We start from the raw sequence: 20,436 nt of genomic DNA, 5'->3' as shown, positions 1-20,436 counted from the left end.
GCAAGATAGGGCCCTCAGACTGTTAGTGGTTAGGTTTGTTGGAATTATGATAAACAACTCTCATGTGCTCTCAGTTGTTTGACAGTTCACAGAACAGCTCAGGAGTGTTTACTTTGTCTGTAGTGATACTTGTAGGCTTTAATCACAGGCTTTAATGCTTAGTAAATAATATGAGGTTTACCTCCACAGCCAGTGATCCCAGGCTCTCCAGAAGGTTGTCTGTGGCTTTGGTAACTTGACGAACATCAGTGGCATTAGTCCTAATGTCTGACTGTAAAAGGCACAGAAAACATTATTATTGTAATGAAAATTAAATACAGTTATTTTATATATATATGTATATATATATATATATATATATATATATATATATATATATACACCTAATGTATCTTGTCTAATGTAAACAATGTAAAAAAATAATTCATATATATATATATATATATATATATATATATATATATATATATATATATATATATATATATATATATATATATATATATATATATATATATATTAGACATATTCCATTTTATTTATTTATTTATTATTATTTATTTATTTTGATTTATTATAAAATAAATTGTAAGTGTGTATATATATATATATATATATATATATATATATATATATATATATATATGCGCATGTCATATTCCATATTCCAGTTATTAAATAAATACATTTATATATATATATATATATACTTACAATTTATTCTTTATAATAAATCAAATGAAATGGAATATGTCTAATATATATATATATATAATATATATACCACTATGTAAATAAAATATTATAATATACATAAACCTGAAGAAAAAAGTCATACACAATACTGTAAATGACCTCAGTTCAGTGTCATTTCTATGGGTGTTAAATCAAATCTAGTCCTGACTTGTTCTTGAGGCATCTAATTTGCATGACTGTAAATGATCAAAGAACCATACATGTTCCGGAGGGTCACATTCATTCCATGCATTCTATATGCCAACAGCCAGCTAAATTAAACTAAAATGAATCCGGTATTCCACAATACCAAAATCATCTTTCACTGACCAGCGTGATCTATGAGTCAACCTGACATCTTCGCATTTCTTTGAAATGTTTGAAGGAAGAAGCAGAACAGAGGAACTGAAGCTGTCATTACGTGTTCTAACTTCCAGCCGTGCCTTCAGGCTATATATTAAGGTAGGTGTGTAGAGCAACATGCAACAACATGCATCCTCCCACGCTCTTCATAACCCACTAACTCTCTTTGTCTTTTAGCTGATTGTTGAGATGTGCGTTAGTACAATGCACGTCAATGATAAAGTCACCTGATTTTGTTTACAAAACCACTATCAACAGCAGTGGAGGAGGGAAGGGGAGGCACTATTGCACTGGTTTGGAAGATAAGATGACCTCTGTCTCCCTCATACACACGGTGGGGGTACTTTTATTAAGCAACAGATTAATTTACACCCTTTGCTGACAATAAAGCAACACCATCTGGACTCATACAGTTCTCTAGACTGGCCATTACTGTAGGCATTTAGATTTCCCTTAAAACCGCTTGTGTCCTCTGGTACACAAAACAAATGACGTCTAATCTGGACACCCCTATTACATTAACATGGTTTAGAGATGGTGTCAGAAGGTAGTGTAAAATCTGAAAATTATATTTTGCATAAAGATAGTGTAGTCTCTTTTAGGACATTTTTTGCACTGTGGCATTTATATTGTAGATCATTAAAAATCATTCAGAGCTTAATGATGATTGTCATTACTGTTAAAAACAATATTATTTTAATATCTTTGACCCCAAAAGACCATTTAAAAGTATACAAACCGAATTTTAATATTTAAGTCAATTAATTATTTAATTAATTGCACTCAAATAATAATATAAAATATGATTATTATAATATTGTTGTTTTTCTTTTGATCCTTGAATGGAATTTATGACATGTACAGTAATCTGCAACACTTTACAACAAGGTCTCATTCGTTAACATTATAGTTAATGCCTTAACTAACATTAACAATAATCAATATATTTTTTACAGAATTTATTTATCTTTGTTAATGTCAATTAATAAAACTACAATTCTTTGTTAATGTTAGTTTACAGTACATTAACTAATGTTAACAGATACAGCCCTTGTTTATTTTTTTAAACGTATTAGTAAATGTTGAAATTAACATTAACAAATGCTGTAGAAGTAATGTCCATTGTCTGTAAATGTAGTTAACCAAATTAACCCTTATTTTAAAGTTTTAACATTAGGTTTTATTAGAATATGATACTTTTAATTAGGGATGGAACGATTACCGGTTTCACGATAAACCGTGATAAAATGTACTGACGGTTAGTAATATCGTTTAAAATGTAATTTTCATTAAAACCGCGTGTGATTATCCCGATTTTGAAAACTCGCTGTAAATCTTGTCTAGTCAGCGTCAGTCTGGCGCAACGCACCGCTGTTTTTTGAATGAGATGAAATGGCCAAAGGCAGTGACAGCACTGGGAGATTCAGCCTTCTAAAAGGACCAAATCTGAGGTGTGGTCATATTTTGGCTTTTACAAAAGTCCTGAGGGAAAATTAATCGAAGATGGTCACCCTGTCTGCAGAACATGCCAGAAGAAAGTCGCTGTAATAGGGGGAAACACTTCTGCAAAAGCAAGGCAAGTGGACTTTGACCTCGATACCAAAACTACGTCTGGGAAATAATAACGTGAAGCTTGAGCCAAAGACAAACGAACAAGTTCAGACAAGACTAGGGTGACATTTAAGGGATAATAATCAGGGCTTGACATTAACAACCGCCATCTGCAGGTGTATTTCGGCTGTGGCGTGTAACACAGTCACTCACACTAGCCACTTTGGCGGTTTAACTTATTATAGTCTTCTCAAAAGCCATCTGTTATAATCGCTTTGCATATTATAACCAATCACACGTGCTTCTATTGAGTTTATGAATGCAATGTCTCAGAGGCGTTCAGATTAGCCGGAGTTTTGTTCAGAGCGCGCTCACTCACTGAAATCTGCACTCAAAGCAGAGCTAAACGTGTGATGTACGCAGGAGATTCATTCATCATACAGTGGTTGACTGTTTTTGTTCTATTTCCGCAGCGAAAATAGTTTCAAACAAACACAGCAGAACCACAGCGCATCTGATGTGACTGGCATAAAGTCGGCTTGACGTTCGAGATTTGTGAATTTAGGGACCGTCTCTAAAGTTACATCCATTGTAACTTTCACATTTTTCTAACTTCAATAGCATTTGAAGAGAATGACTTGCAGTCATAAAACTGACTGTAAAGTGTTCATCTAGGTGTCAGGTAAGATGCACACCTTTTGGATTTTTGATATTAAATAAAATAAACTGTCAAATAATATGAAAATATGGATATGCATTATTTCACTAGGATACTGTTTGGGCTCTTACACACAATATGCTAGATTTAAAAATGCGTCATAGCTGATAGAACACCGATGAGATTATTATATTTACACCAAATTATTATTATTTATGCGTTGCTATTGACGATGGCCATTATAAGGAAGGAAATCCCACAGAATAGAATGTAGCTTAAAGATTCTTAAAAAATTATTTAAAAAATTCTTAAAAAAGTGCGTCATAGCATAGCATTTAAAAATAGCATTTAAATAATCATAGCATTTAAAAATGCGTCATAGCTGATAGAACACTGATGAGATTATTATATTTACACCAAATTATTATTATTTATGCGTTGCTATTGACGATGGCCATTATAAGGAAGAAAATCCCACAGAATAGAATCTAGCTTAAAGATTCTTAAATTTTTTTTTAAAAAATTCTTAAAAAAGTGCGTCATAGCATAGCATTTAAAAATAGCATTTAAATAATCATAGCATTTAAAAATGCGTCATAGCTGATAGAACACTGATGAGATTATTATATTTACACCAAATTATTATTATTTATGCATTGCTATTGACGATGGCCATTATAAGGAAGTGTTCAAAAAGAATAGAATCTAGCTTAAAAAAGTGCATGATTTATTTATTGTTTGTTGATTTTCAAATATAAAACTTGTTGAAATGTTTTAAGTGTGTGCATCTGTTCTTTTTGAACACTTTCATCGCATTTGAACAAAACCGTGATAATTTGGGTCACTATAATCATGATGTGAAATTTCCATACTGTTTCATCCCTACTTTTAATATATACAGTGGTACTGTTTGATTACCATATTCCAAGGAAATTTACTAAAGTACTTTAGAGAATACCATGGTTATATCATGGTTCTTCCATTTAATATTTGATGATAATACCAAGATTTCTTTTAAACACTGTAAAATCTGTTCGCTTTGATTGAGTGTGCCATGTTTTTTACCCTAAGAGGTTTGAGGAAATCCAGGTTGGACTTGAAGTGCCTCTCGGCCTGGTCTAGCCAGCTCTTTGGAGAATTGCAGATGATGTGCTGGGTGAATCTCGCCACCCCTTTGTCTTGGATGGTCACAAAGTCCTCAAGTTTGGTGGAGCTGCACATATCTCTCAGGTGGACGCCAAAACCTTTGATCAGCACCTAAAACAAGAAGAGCATCGATGATAACCAGTAAGGGTGAGGGCAGATAAGAAGGTGTTCATGTGATCCGTGAGGGAGATAGATGGGACAGAGCTGTTCATATGACCCATGCGTTTGTTTGAGGAGAGGGACATTATAAAGTACTTAGACTAGATGCCTTGAATATGCATTCTGAGGGTACATTAGGGTAAAACTATAGATTGTGTAGATGGTGTAATGCCCTGAGGGCATGTCACACGGCTAACAGCTGTTGATTTACAAACAAAATCTGAAATGCATGCTGGTTACCTCTCTTTAACCGATTCCCAGGGGCAATTTAGCAGCATGTGTGGGGTAAACTATCAAAACCGACCTACAAAAAAGACTGTACTGTATGCACTGTAATTACTGTACAGCAGATGTAAGGTTTGGGTCTTTTAGCTTGAGCATGGAAGAAATGGTTGAACTTCTAAAGTCATGTAGCCTAGAAATCTAGACACACCCTAGCGGCAGCAAATGTAATTTGCAGCCAGGGTCGTCTAGCAACTCTCCGTTGGCTTGCGAGCCAAATTCTAGTCAGGCCAATCACATTGTGTATAGAGTCGGTGGGCGAGCTTAACATAATGACGGCAGAGTTGCGGCGGTTCCGCGTGAAAACAAAGGGCATGGCTGCTTCTGCTGGCGAACAGCGGTCTTTCGAATCGGCTTTGGCCACGACTCTGGAAGACTTGGAGTTAAGCTTTTCTTTGAGAAAAGAACAAAGAACGGCACTGATGTCATTTTTAAAAAAGGAAGATGTGTTCAGAGTTTTGCCGACCGGATACGGCGAAAGTTTAATCTATCAACAGCTCCACTTCACCTTCTTCATTGCTCTGGTTGGTTGTAGCGCTATCCTATTGCGTGCAGAGGGAATTTGAAAGACAACCGTTTGTCCCGCCCCTCAGATTGAGCCCTGCCAATGGTGAGTTCCCAGACCCAACATCTTGATGTGGGTATGGCTTATCAGGCTAATAGTCATGGTTACCATTTATGTTTTTTCCCCCTTCAAAAAAATGCTTTTCCGTGCTCACCTTTTCAAGATTCACATCAGCTTCCAGAATGTTTGTCACAGAATTCTGGGGAAAGGAGGCATTTTCCTGGAGGAACGTTGAGAGGGTCTCGTTTTCACGCAGGAAGTCCTTCAGCTTAAAACCTAAGGACAAATATGCCACTTTAGTGTGTGCATGTTAAGGAATGCTTTACAAAACCAACATACAAAGGCTGTAGTTACAGGTTTTCAGCAATTTGACCGGACTTTCAATTTCAGGTCCACCCCCAAACCCCCCATTTTTAGGATTTTTATTTTTTGGAAATGCACCCCACTTTCTATCAATTTCCATTTGCATCACATTCTTACAAAGCCTCAAACGTTTGTTCTGAGTACATGCGCTCACTTGCTGAAATGTAGCCCTGTTCATTCAGGTGTGGAGCCTTTGAGAGTGTTAACTACACACTCGTGTGCTCTCCTTAAATTTCATTCTTCTTTCAAAGTTCAAGTGCATGTTTGAGCAGGCCAGCTAGTGCGGTTTACCTGGGCGTGGAAAGAAACGTTGACTGATTCATCGCGTGATTCCACAAACAACACACCGGGAGTCTAGTTGCCTAAATGTTCTGGAATCTACAAAAGGAGTTGAAGTGTCCCACACAAATCCATAAAAATGGAACATATTTACATACGACTCCCATTCCTTTCTTAAATGTGTGGCATTACACTACTGTTCAAAAGTTTAGATGTTTTTTTTAAAGAAATTAATACATTTAATCAGAAAACATTAATTTCTGAAGGATCATGTGGCACTGTACATCACAGGAATACTTTTAAAATCAATATTAAAAAAATTCAGCCTTGGTGAGCATAAGATTTTGAATGAACTTTTGAATGGTAGTGTACCTCTTTGATGATATGAATCTTTAAAAAATGTAATTTTACATTATCTGATGGAAGTGATGAGTCACAAACAAAACAAAAGTCCTAAAATGTGGGAATGGATTTGCTAAAATTAAAAGTCCGGTCAAATTGAACGTTTTTCAAATCTCTATTCTTGATGGAAATACTTCAAGGTGGTCATGTCTGTAAATTTGGGGATCATAAACACATCTCCCATGTTTCTAGACAGTAGAAACCCCCTCCTCCAATCCATGCGTCAGTCAAAACTGGTGTGTTTGGGAAAGTGTAGCCATTTACACCTAGCTAACAACTACCTGCCATAATCCTCACTCAGAGCAGCCCAACTGTCTCCATGTCTTCCTTCTGTGCCGTTCATGGAAACAAAGGCTGGAAGTGTGTCCAATGCAAGGGAGGGGCGAAACCCCCAGGAGGTGGCAGATTCCTGAACTATTCATTCGCTTCCCCACTAATCATTCTTTTGAAAAGAGGGCTAAGGGGGTAGAAATAGGGACGCGCAATGTGGTCTGAAAAAGACATGTGCTAGGACCTTCTGTAAAGTCATGGCCAATTACATCTGTAAGGCCTTTTTAGATAGGACAGGTATATGCAAGCTCAAAATGAGAAGGTCTTAAAGAGTCTAAATGAGGTGAAATCAGGATAAATTACATGTTGAAATCAGGATGCTTGGTGTATTTAATGCAGGGGTTTCCAAAACCCCTAATCCAAATCTCAGACAGTTGTAACTTATGTCTGAAATTTACACTAACGTTCAAAAGTTCAGGTTAATAAGACTCACTTTCCTGCATTTATTTGATCAAAAATATGGTAAAATGTTAATATTGTGAACTATTATTACACTTTAAAATATTGTATTCCTTTCATATCAAAGCTGAATTTTCAGCATCCTTACTCCAGCCTTCAGTGTCACACGATCCTTCAGAAATCATTCTAATATGATATTTCTTATTATTATCAATGTTGAAAATAACTGGGCTGCTTAATGTTTTTTTTTAAAAACATGATATATTTTTTCAGGATTTTTTGATGAATAAAAAGTAAAAAAACAGCATTTATTTGAAATAAAAATATTTTGTAACATTATGAATGCCTTTTACTGTCATTTTTGATCAATTTAATGCATTCTTCTTGAATAAAAGTATTAATTTGTTGAAAAAATCAAACTTTTGAATTTTTTTTGTCTTTTTTGCAGGAAGTGTGCAACCCATCCAAGTGCCATCAGGACAGGTAGGTGAATATACGTCATACACTCAACTAAACCCTCAAATACCCAACAGGAACACCATTACATGATTGGCCATTACAACAATTAGCATAATTTTTAAAGCCGGAATGTTTTTATTGAACATTGTAACCCATTATGAGGCTAATGTAAAGCAGCTATATAAAGCATTACAACTAATTATCTCGGTGTGAATGGGTTTAGGCGGTAACTAGAACCTCAACCCAATGAACTCAACTCTTTCATGTCTGTTGCCATTAGTTGTAATCAAAAGAGGAGAAAAAAGACATAAATGAATGAGATCGCAGCATGCGGATGCCACGATAAGCCCCACAATGACTGGATGGCGAGTTCAAAGCATTCCAATTGTCATGCACGACAGCCTGAGACACAATAATGAAGCTTTAATTTGAACAGGTGGGCCGACATGACTCTTTTTCTTTAAGACTCTTCTACTTTGGGAAAACAGGAAGGTGTATTATGGTTACATTTTAGCTCAACGTTGGATCCATTTGATTCTCTGTTTTTCTGCATAGCTCTGAAGAGAACAATTCAAAGTCATCTACCACATTTCACTAACTGTCACAAATCTAAAAATGCCATTGTACTTCGCTTTTATGTGAAATGCACTCTATAAATTGTTATTCCAGACATTCTCTGATGGCGTCTGTGCAACCTTTCCTCCATTAGGCAGAGAAATTAGATTAAAGCTCACTTAGCGTGAGAAGAGAAGTCTGTGGACAGGAAGAGACAGTTCACACTGCTTACCCAGCACACGCTAAGTGAATAGAGCAGGTAATGCTAGTGGATTGGATTCTGGGATGTGTGTGTGCATATTTACACCCACACTAGCCCTCAAACTGACTTGCCATGGCTTGTATGAAAGGCTTGATCTTTCATTCAGCCACCCACCTCCTCCTCTCCCTGTGGAAAAATTGCGCTATTCCAACAAATCCTTAAAGATTGATGGGCATCAACCTTTTACTTATATATTTACAAGGATTTACTGATAATTTGAATGAGTCACTTTATGTTAGGAGAAGTATTTGCTATAGGCATTTCAGGCAAAAACATGGCGTTAAAAGTATGTTCAGCCAAAAAACCACTCGTGTCATTGCAAACCTACATGACTTCTTTCTCTGGTGGAACAAACTAAAGTTTAAGTCATTTTTTTGACTGAAAAAGTCTTCACTTGAGCTGTAATGCTTGCATCTAATTTGGTCTTTTGCATACTTGAACTTGATGTATGAAGATGTTAAGTTTATGCTGTTAATGATGCCGAATGCCATCGATTCTTGTGGGTCTCTTAAAAGGTTAGTTCACCCAAAAGATGAAAATAATTTATTACTATAAATTATATAAACTATAAACTAACCCTTTAACTTATTTTAACGCTTTAACCCTTTAAAGGTGTCATGAACTGTTTTATACTGTTGTCAACTGAGGTCAACTTATGATGTTCGCATGTTTTTTACATTCAGAAACATCATAATGAATAAGTAATAGGCTACTTTCTGCCTTGGTTTTGAGGCTCTCTGAAAAACGGTCGGTTTTGATGGGCGTGCCGCACTGAAGACTTGGAAGTAAACGCCCATGGCTAGGATTGGATAAGATTTGCATATTAAAGAGGTTCCTCTCCCCTGTCCGTACACGTGAGGAATTCTTTTGAAAGCGTCTGGAGAAACGTTCATTTAGCTCCACGAGTCGGTGGGCGGGCTTGAGGCGGTGCTTCTGCGTCCTATTACGTCAATGGTCGACATATTGTAAGAGCTCTCGTTTTCTGGGCCTGTGTCTATAAAAGCTTTTCTTTGACTAACAAGGACGTTTTCAGCTCTGTAACTTACAGGATATTCTTATATCAAGATGAACTTTTATATACCAAAGGCTCAAAGGAAAGTTCATTTCTTAATTCATCACCCCTTTAACGCTGATTCGATACACTCCAAAGCTTCATGAAGCAGTGTTTTGAAACCGGTTATCACTATTTTAAAGTCGTTATTTAGTTTTTTTGGCGCACCAAAAATATTCTCGTCGCTTAATATTGAACCACTGTACTCACATGAACTGATTTAAATATGTTTTTAGTACATTAATGGATCTTGAGAGAGGAAATGTCATTGCTGGCTATGCAGGCCTCACTGAGCCATCGGATTTCAACACAAATATCTTCATTTGTGTTCCGAAGATTAACGAAGGTCTTACGGGTGTGGAACGGCATGAGTGTGGGTAATAAATTACATTATTTAAATTTTTGGGTGATTTTCGAAGTTTGAATATATAAATGAATATGTAAGTGGAACATGACGATAGCAATGCTAAGGTTATGGGTTCGATACCCAGGGAGGGCAAGAACTGATGAAAAAAAAGTGTACCCTTGATAAAAGTGTCTGCCAAATGTATAAATGTAAACATGGCTTTAGAAGACTTGGAGTATACTGATATAGTAATATTAATCACTTTAATTGTACTTATATGATGTTTTTTGTCCTTTTAAGAAGTTGGTCACTGTATGCATTCACTTTATGGAAAAGAACAGCTCAGGTATTTGATGTTTTGAAAGAAAAGGGAAGAATGAAAAATGAAGACTGAATTGTATTTTTCAGGTGAGCTATTTTTTTCATTCTAAGCCGCTGTACTGTACTCACCAGCTGTGTTATTTTGCATGACTTTCACTGCACTGATGAGCTCCTTGAATCCATCTAAGCTCCTGTCATTTTGACTGTACAGTAAGATCTTCTTGGCATCAGAAAACAGGCGTGAGATTCTAAAAAAGAAAGCAGAATTATTACCAAATTGCACTCGATCTTATATAGGTCACATTAAAGCTGACAACTGTTATTTCGAAATATTCAGCTGTAGGCAACAACTTACATGGAATCATTAAAGTTTCCAACAACTCCCGGAGATTCCCCTGGGGTTGGGTGTCGGAAGCACGGATTGTTGGCATTGCAGACAATGCCCTGGATCCAGGGCAGGGTGCCTGCTGAGGGCATGGCTTTGTTGGGAAAGTGACCTTTAACAAAAAAAGAGTGAAGAAATGAACTACCTAATTGAAGAGGGTTGAAAAGAGTTTCCACATTAAGGCCGAAGAGAAGAAAGTGTACACACGATAAAGCCAGCATAATCAAGATACTGGCATAGAGTGATGCGAAAAAGTATATTTCTCGTCAAATCGTTTCTCTTTGACTTCAAAAGCACGTATTCGTCATGTATAACAACGAGGGGTTTCTAGATAGTCAATGATACGCTATCAGATTGACATCCAACGGCATGGACATGTTGTGCCGGATGAGATTTTGATTATTTCTACCTCCCAGCGTTGCCTGCGGCCCATCCCCATGCCCATATACAGCACAGATAATGGACGTGCACCCTTAGACTACCTTATCTTCCCAAAGACCTAAAAACATCAACATCTGACTCTCCATCCCTGAAAATGTGTACTCTACAAGGGGACCTTATCGAGTGATTACCTAAGCAGTACATGTGACCTATGCACCCCCCCCCCCCCCCCCCCCCCACACACACACACACACACCAGAGGCTCACTGTTATTTCTATAATGAGTCAAATATGTAGGTCTGCTATCAGTCAACCTTAAGACTGCCAGCTGCTCCATTGCTTAGCACAGCAAAGATAAGATAATACCTTAAGCATGAAGTAATCAATTCAGGGGCTATTTGTTTAATTCCATATATTTATTTAATTGTAATTCATTTATAACAGGGTGAATCTGATGAAAACCTATTAACAGCATATCTGGGTCATACTTAAACTAAAATCAAAAGATAATTAAGAAATTATATTTTGTAAATGAAGGATATGAAGCCTATTTTTAGGGGTAACAAATTACCCACAATAATCAAGCACATGTTCCCCAGTTCTCATTACAGTAATGAAGTAATTATATATAAATATATATATATATAATTATTAAAATATATATATATATATCCTGGCAGTATTTGTTTGTCTTTTAATTAATGCTGAATTTAAGATTAACATATCATGCATTACAGTGTATTTTACAGAATGTGCTTAATTGACAAAAATATTACAATACAAAAATGAATCTTTATGGCTTAAAAATATCTTATTTTTTGTATAATCAATTTCTTACCAAATAAAATTGTATTCTTTTATTAAATTCTTTCTTTTGATTTTTTTTTGGTGAAATAATATTTCTTGGGATTCATTCATCCACATAATTTGTGTTTACAGCTTAAGGGACTTAATATGGCTGGTTTTGAAGATCTAAAATTGATTATTGCCAACATGATGGACATTGTTCTGTGTCCATTTAATCACTTCAGCAAGAGAGGTTGCAACATGCCTGTACTCGCATACGACAAATCTATTCATCCATCAGCACACAAATCCAGACTTTAGGAGAAGTGAAATTATGCTCAGTACCACCTATATCCTGTTTTAACCACACAGACAAATTTGGACGTCAGCAAGATCTCATGACCAAGTCTCACAGTTCCATAAAGAAGAACAGAAAGTTCACAATCTCACTTAATCGTATCCATTACAATACGATAATAGTCACTATAGTCAGGCATTTTGTTTTGAATTCACGACTAGTTTCGCCTTGGCATGAGTAGCATTACTTAGTTCATGGTGACATTCCTTATATATAAAACTTTGCCAATGAGGTTCGAAAAACAATCAGGCACAATAAAAGCTCAGGTGCTAGTAAACAAGACGTAATGATACACTAATACATGCGATCATCGTCACTGTACTATCAAATAACGGCTGATGAGGAAATGTGGAACATTTTGTGCATGTTCTCTAAAATGTGGAAACTATAGGGCACTATTTAAATCCTAGCATGCTCCTGACCCTATCGTTCTTTACATCATCTGTGACTGACAGAAGACCGATAGCTCTAGTTATCAGTGAGAACTCATAAACACCCTGCGAGCTTGACACATCTGATAATAATGCGCCATAAATGATCGTGCAATGTAACACAAAACATGCATTTTCACCCCTGCGTGCACAATGTATTTAGGAGGTTATGCAATGCAATTAATATGTACATGTTGAAGTGCAAAAGTTGTTTTGCGTGCAACACGTGGAAGCCATTTAGTTTTCCAATGCCACGTCGGGAATTGAATGTTACAAAACAAGATAAATGCTGCATTGCGTGGACACATCACTTCTTAAAATGCTTTTTTTTCTCTTTTCACAGGTTAAAAAGTACACGACTGTGGAGTATACTCACATTCATGTTGTTCGTAAGGCGGGTAATTCAACCTCACGGCGATCAGGATGAAGAAAATAAAGAGAGGCCACACAATCTCCGTCAGCAGCTGGAGCTGCACAAGTCAAACACATGAGGACAAAAACAGTCAGCGTTTTCTGTGAAGTGCAGACACCTGAGATCAGACATGACTTATAGAGATCTCAGGGAAGAAAAGCTCTTAGTCTCCAATGTCTAAAGTAAGGGCTTCGGTGAGTAATGTCATCAAGGGCAGGTTTTTATTAACAACATTTATTATTAATACATGACAGGGGATCGATCAGACCCTCCAGATATAGTACCAAAGCAGAAATATCCACGATGAACATGGCATGTCTACATCGACCCAATGGGGGAATGAAAGCCATCTGACCACTCTTTCTCCATTTAGCACCTTTGTGGGTAATGCTTATTTATTTTAAGCAATAACATAACTGTATCAGTTTTATACCGTTTCAAACCATAAAACTGTTAAAATTACCACATTCTTGGAAATACCTAGTTAATATACCATATTTATACCAAATACCATATTATGGTACAGCCACACTCTTAGAAAAGAATTCTATATAGAATTAATTTTCAAGAACCATTTATGACAAAAACTTACATGTTTAAAGGGTTATTTACATTTTTACCGGAGATGGAGTATGTTTGCAAGGTTTAATTAATGCAATGTAATTAAAATAAAAAAATAATTAAAACAAAATTAATTAATTAAACATAAATCCATAAAATTATCCCATGATGGGATCCCCTAAAAGGCTCTATATATAAAGCGCCTTTAATGTCCCAAATAGAACCTTTTCTTCTAAGTGTACACAGTATGTTTTGTAATGGTTTAAAGAGTACAATATCTTATATTAAGGAGATTGAGATTTGAAAGAGTCAGATAAATGTGGATTGAATTTGCATTGACATGAGAATCATTATTAAAAAATGGTGTTAAAATAACTCAATGTGGGTTGTTATAGGATATAATAAACATCTTCAGATTATAGAGCTAATAGAATTAAATCTAAAGCGACTAAAACAATCTCCAGTGACAATTTTGATCTCTAATAGCATGATTTTAAAATCTGTAACAAATTGTACTTTTATTTTTGGTTACACTTTAATTTAAGGTGACGTAGTTACATTACACTTTCGCAAATATGCATTAATTAACTACATGTACTTTCTATAGAGTTACGATTAAGGTTTGGTTTAGGTTTAGTTACTTGTAATTTTGCATAATTTACTGTTATTACTATGACGTACATTTAGTAATGTGTAACTACGTCACCTTAAAATAAACTGATACAACGCGTAACATGTCATGCATGGAATTATGAGAAACTATGAGAAAACAACCAGAAAGATATATAGAAAATAAATCTGTCGTCCTCACCGTTTGTCTCCTTCTGTAGGTGAAGTTCTTCCACAGCAGCAGACCCAGCTGAGTGGAGACAGACATCTTCACTCGGGTCCCTCTTCACTCTCGGCTCTCAACTGCAATGACACAACGGAGGCACGCAGAGTGAAAAAGGCATCCGGCAGCGAACAACAGAGCAGCTCAAAAGTCCAGGACAAAGTACAGCCCTCCTATCTGACTCGCTGCTGCTCGCTCACGTCTTCTCTTTTCATCTCTCCTCTCATGCCCCGTTTTAGGCCAACCTTTCTTTTTCCCATAATTCCTGGAAGTGGTGGACCTTGTAGTGTCAGAGAATCATCAAGCAAGGTATTTCACAGGCCATTAGGGTCTATGGGGAAGGTAGCTTCGTTCCTAATGGCCATGTTTGATCAAAGAGCTTCATTTAAAATGCACAGATTTGCTGGAAGTCGCGGAGAGAATCGGTGGCTTTGCTCTATGCTAATGATACTATTCAAATGCGAAAAGGGTCCAGACATTCTTGAGTGATCTTCATCTAATGTGCCTATTGTTTTCACTCTCTGTATCCTTTCAGTGATTTAATCAGCTATCCCAAAACAGAAATGATCAGGTTTGTGTCAGATGGGCTAGGGTGGAATCAAAACTTAACCATGTTAAGTCTGACATAGGATCAGAATAATAAAAAAAAACTGTTTTTGTTGAGTATCATATTTGATACATCTGTCATATTTGATACATCAGGCTGTTTGGCTCATATACTGTGATCGTGAGAATATGGAGCTCAGATTTAAGGAGGAAAAACACCCAACTTTTTTGATGCCTTTTTTGAGGCTTTATGATATTTGTGACTGATAGCCTTTTCTGAAATTCTGATAGCCTTTAATGTAAATCAATGAGATCTTTGTAACAGTATAGCAGACTAATTACATAAAATGCATATAAATATCAGTTGTCACTCTATATCTTCCAATAATATGACTTAGTAAGGTGATATTATAAATGCTTTATTTAATGATCAAAGCTCTGTAGTTTTTATTGTGGGGGAAACATAATGTAATGCGTTACAATGATGATTGAGCGATGAACAAAGGAATGTATCATATTTGATACTCCCATTTTAACAAGATTTTTTTCTAAAAGATGACGTATGGATAATCAAGTAAATCTAAGTTGCTTCAAACTAGTAAGTGTTCATCTTGAAATATTACTAACAATAGAAGTTATTCCCATTTTTACTTTATAAAAATCTGTAAAGATTTCACAGCAAAAAGACATGTAGCATGACCTGAAGGAGGAGATTTATAAAATTATACTAAAAGGCCTTTTGCTTGCTAAGTACAGTAGGATTATGGTTAATCGTCACCCACAGGAAATAAAAATGACACAATATGTCTCTTAAATATCTCACTTCTCTTACACAGCAATGAGATATATTGGACACTTTTGCTTCAGAAAAATGATTCACACAAGACAAATCAGACATTTCCTATTAAATTTTCATTGAGATCAAAGATCTGGCCTGCTATCCACATTAATTTATAGCTCTATAAAACAATTGACACATTTATATGCGTTTTCTTCTCTTGTAAGGCATTTAAGTTTTTTCTTGACTTTTTTGAAAGTTATATTGAACTGTCTGAACACAGGGTTCACTAACTGTCTAAATATGTTCACCATGGTCCATTCCTGTATATAATAAAGAAGAGTATAAACTATATATAATCGCATCATGGTAAGATATGTCAACATTTGAACCGCTTTAAAGTTTTTGTTTTTAATATTTGAATCCTTAGATATTTGAGTAGTTGAAACCCAATGATTTTTTGGGTTCTAAAAAAAATCTTGCCGTCACTGGCGCGCAATGAATTCTGGGGTAGGCAAGGCAGTTTCCCTTCATTGCATGGGAAACAAAGGGCGCATTTGGAAGCCACATTTGAAGGAGCCTTCGAAGTGGCACGACAGCCTTCATCACGCCGCGGTGACACAATCGGCCTTCAAATTTGGCCTTCGAAAGATGCAGCCTCTGAATTGAGACCGTGGGCGTCAGAAGCAATAAAAATGTGCGTGGGTCCTCCCCCAGAAAAAAAAAATGTACTGGAGTTGATGCCATTTCCTGTATTCTGGTGCCTTTTAATTAAACAATTGCTTTTATAGCCTAAACGGTTAGCAAATATTTATATGGACTCTGAATGATCCAAGTGTAGTGTATTTTTGGAAGTAGCAGTGTGGAAGTAAAGGCTGTATCTAAAACGCAGAAAATGTATTAGGGCATTCCTCAAGTGTAATGGATTTGACTGACGGCGTGCTGAGAAGTGAAGACATATGCACCTGAATTAGAGACGTAATAGTGAGTGGGTCCAATATCATTGCTCTTACAGAGTGGGTGGGTCTTGTCGCACACATATACAATGGTTCCGACACCCATGATTGAGACGCAGCTAATATGTACACTTCAGGCAGATCAATAGACCACAAATGTAACATGATTGTGACGCCACAGCAGATTGCGCTTAAAGGCATAATATGTCATTTTTGCCACTAGATGTCGCTTATTCAAAACAAAGGCGTAGCTTGATGACGCCTTGATTTCGCGGAATCATGGAGTTGTTGTCTTCACCTCTACAACCGGTGGAAAAGAATCCGAAGGGACTTGGGTATGGATGAGCTAATGTATTAAAGATTTATTAATGTTACTTTAGTACGAAGCAGGGTAGGGCTGAAAGCCGTTGGAGTTCCATGGTTTCTACAAAAATAAAACGCGGGTATGTCATTGATAGGCGACGCACGGTGTCCTGGTTAAAATTGCTTATTTCTCTGGATTTAAACACTCTTTAAAACATTTGGGATAATGTAAGTACACAAGTCAGCTAAATATATAACATTGTTCTAGTGGTTTTTGGATATTTTAATCCAAAAATCTTACATACTGTGTCTTTAATTTACCCCAGCCCCACAGAACTGTATGGTGTTGGAGTTATTTTGACATTTAACCACATCATACTTGTAGCTACCTTAAGCTGACTGTTTTTACAGTTATAGTTCATTGCATTATCATTTTCGTATGTGATGTTTAAAAAATATATTTTCTCCAACAGCCCAAGCATACATAGTTCATAAGGAAAGAAACTGTAAATAATCAAACAGCTCGATTCCATGTGTTCAAGCGCTTAGGGTGTTCTACTTAAACACATTGCAAGGTTTCTGCTAGTAGTGGACACCTGTAAGCAATGATGTACAACTGAGTGAACAATACAGAGAGAAGTTAGCGAGGGAAGGGCATAGTTGGACTTAAACGCAGTCATTGAATTACTCGCTCAATCGATTCGTTCAGGAATGAAACACCACTCAATGTACCGATGCTGAGAGTCAGTCGCACAACGGTTCTGTGACTTTGCTTTGGAAGTTTAGCTGACAGAGAAAATAAAACACACCGTTTTGAGTGACATCAATTAATACTCAATGTTAATGAAATAAACTCAGCGCATTGCCTAAAACAAAAGTTATGACTGCTGCATTGACACTAATCTGCTCTTTACTAATGTACTTGCTCCGCACTGTCCAGTGCATTATGCAGCTTTGCCACACAGATTTTGAGAGTTGGCCAGCTAAATAGAACAGGCGATGTGCCAAATAAGAAGACTAATGGGCAATGTGCGAGCAGATGCGAGGTACATTCCTATTTCCAAAATAAACACCTATAATAGTGCATTTCTCTGGCACGTGTAGACGTAGTTGTCTACACAGAAGAAAGCCATGGTTCTGCCCCATTATGTAAATATATAAAGGACTCACTTGGATGACTATTATTTTGTTATGCGAAACTGAGGAAAAACAACTATATATATATATATATATATATATATATATATATATATATATATATATATATATATATATATATATATATATATATATATATGAAAAAATCCTACATGGGATTCCCTACCTGGGAATCACTTCTCTTGTCATATTAGGAAGTCTATGCAACTCGTGTAAGCTAACCAAATTAATAATGTATAAGCAGTGGCATTGATTGAATACACATAAGAAAATAATATTTCTCTTACAGAGATTAGTTATTTATGTTGATGAGAAGGGTCGAATATGAGAAGAAGAAAAAAAAAGTATTTTATTTTTCCCTTGTGAAGACAAAAACGAGAAATCTCGTCTGAATCTTTGTCTTTCTGGTTCACTGTTCTAATGCTGCTCTTCTCAAATAGCACTTCTGATCTTTCTGTCCACTGATGAAGAACCTCAGGTTGTCCCTTTTACTATTTTCGGTTATTTTAATTTTATTTTTTTAAACAACGTCAGGTTTTGTTTATGAAGCTTGTAATGCAGTTATCAAGTGCGTGTCGAACAATTTCATTGGAAACCTTAGGCTATTCGATGAAAAACAAAAAAACTTGAGCCAGCGGACTGAACTTTTATTCAAACATTTCCTCTGACAACTTTTACTCTCTCTCTCTTCATAAATACTAAAATATTGTTTTAGCGCTGTTTTTTTTTTGTATTGTTTTCAATAATACGCCACCCTAAACGTTGCGTTCGCGTTCATTCTCCACAAAACACAAACGTTGTTAAAGAAAACGAAGCATAAATATATCTTACCCAGACACTGCTGAAGATCTTTGATGGACATTCGCTGTAATCCCTATGAATCAGATGTATATTCGTCCCTCTGGTGACGCCGGTGGTGCTCGTGTGAAGAAGCATCTGAAGATTTTGAAGTGGTTTTATAGCGCATCCGCTCTGAGCGCCGGGGTTACTGTCGGTCATCCAGTGTGCTTCACATTTAACTGGGTCTGGCTCTACAAGAGGAGCCCAAAACAGCTCTTAAACTGCATAACTGCAAACATCTGCTGACGAATGAGGGTCATGAAAACAGTCCAGGGGAAAACGTGCCTTTTCTGCTGGTGTTTGGGAAACTGACATTTTGTTTGCTCTTCAGTAATAAACAGCAGAATCCTATTTGAAAGATGTATTATTCAAAGTACAGATTATGGCAAAGTATTTATATTTATGTATATTCATATTTAATGTACTGTATATAATAGTCGTGTGAAAAAGAAAGTACACCCTTTTTAATTCTATCAGGACATACGTAAAAAATAATCTGGTCTTTAGCAGGTTTTAAAATTAGGTAACCTCAGATGAACAACTACACATGACAGATTACACCGTGTCATGGTTAATTTAACATAAACTAGACCAAAATGGAGAAGCCATAATGATAACAATAATTAGGTGCATTTATATAGCGCTTGGCACTCAAAGTGCTTTACATATGGAAGGGGGAATCTCCTCAACCACCACCAATGTGCAGCATCCACCTGGATGATGTGACGGCAGCCATATTGTGCCAGAACGCCCACCAGCTGATTGGTGGAGGGGAGACAGTGATGAAGTCAATCAGTATATATGGGGATGATTAGGAGGACAGGGGGCAAATTTGGTCAAGATGCCAGGGTTACACCCAGACTCTTTTACGAAGGATATCCTGGGATGTTTTATGACCACAGAGGGTCAGAACCTTGGTTTAACATCTCATCTGAATGATGGTGCTTTTTGACAGTATATTGTCCTGGGGTGTTAGGACCCACACAGACCACAGAGTGAGCACCCCCTGCTGGCCTCACTAACACCTCTACCAGCAGCCACCTTCCCAGGAGGTCTCCCATCCAGGTACTGACCAAGCTCAATCCTGCTTAGCTTCAGTGGGCAACCAGTCTTGGGCTACAGGGGGATATGGCTGCTATGTGTGACAAACTAAGTACACCCTTACTGTGGGTCTATAGGAAATAAGATGATAAGTGGTGCTGCTAATCAAATGCCTTTGTTTATTTGATCATCAGCAAGTGTGACCAACCCTATAAAAGCAGAAGTATTGTTAGTTTGCTGGTCTGGAGTCTTCAGGTGCGTGTTAACACAATCCAAAGGAGGAAAGACAACAGCAGTGATCTTAGAGAAGCAATTGTTGCTACCCATGAATCTAAGCCATTTCCAAACAATTTGAAGTCTATCATTCTACAGTGAGGAAGATTATTCATTCAAGACAGTTACAATCTTTCCAGGAGTGGACGTCCCAGCAAAATCACCCTAA

General features: G+C 36.6%; 1 protein-coding gene across 1 annotated transcript in view; it reads right to left on the bottom strand.

The window, feature by feature from the left end:
- abca1b (ATP-binding cassette, sub-family A (ABC1), member 1B) overlaps positions 1–19,025 on the bottom strand; it is a 50,861-nt gene extending 31,836 nt beyond the window's left edge. The window contains exons 1-8 of the mRNA XM_079839202.1: positions 18,945–19,025; positions 14,352–14,452; positions 12,944–13,037; positions 10,582–10,723; positions 10,356–10,474; positions 5,614–5,735; positions 4,373–4,564; positions 182–271 (exon numbers count right to left, since the gene is read on the bottom strand). Coding sequence (XP_079695328.1) covers positions 182–271; positions 4,373–4,564; positions 5,614–5,735; positions 10,356–10,474; positions 10,582–10,723; positions 12,944–13,037; positions 14,352–14,417 — 825 coding nt within the window. The 5' untranslated portion in view covers positions 14,418–14,452; positions 18,945–19,025. The remainder of the gene's footprint in view (positions 1–181; positions 272–4,372; positions 4,565–5,613; positions 5,736–10,355; positions 10,475–10,581; positions 10,724–12,943; positions 13,038–14,351; positions 14,453–18,944) is intronic.
- Between the last annotated feature and the right edge of the window lie 1,411 nt (positions 19,026–20,436).

Source organism: Gobio gobio, assembly GCF_949357685.1.
Source record: "Gobio gobio genome assembly, chromosome: 16".
Classification (NCBI taxonomy): Eukaryota; Metazoa; Chordata; class Actinopteri; order Cypriniformes; family Gobionidae; genus Gobio; species Gobio gobio.
This window is presented reverse-complemented; position numbering and strand designations above follow the sequence as displayed.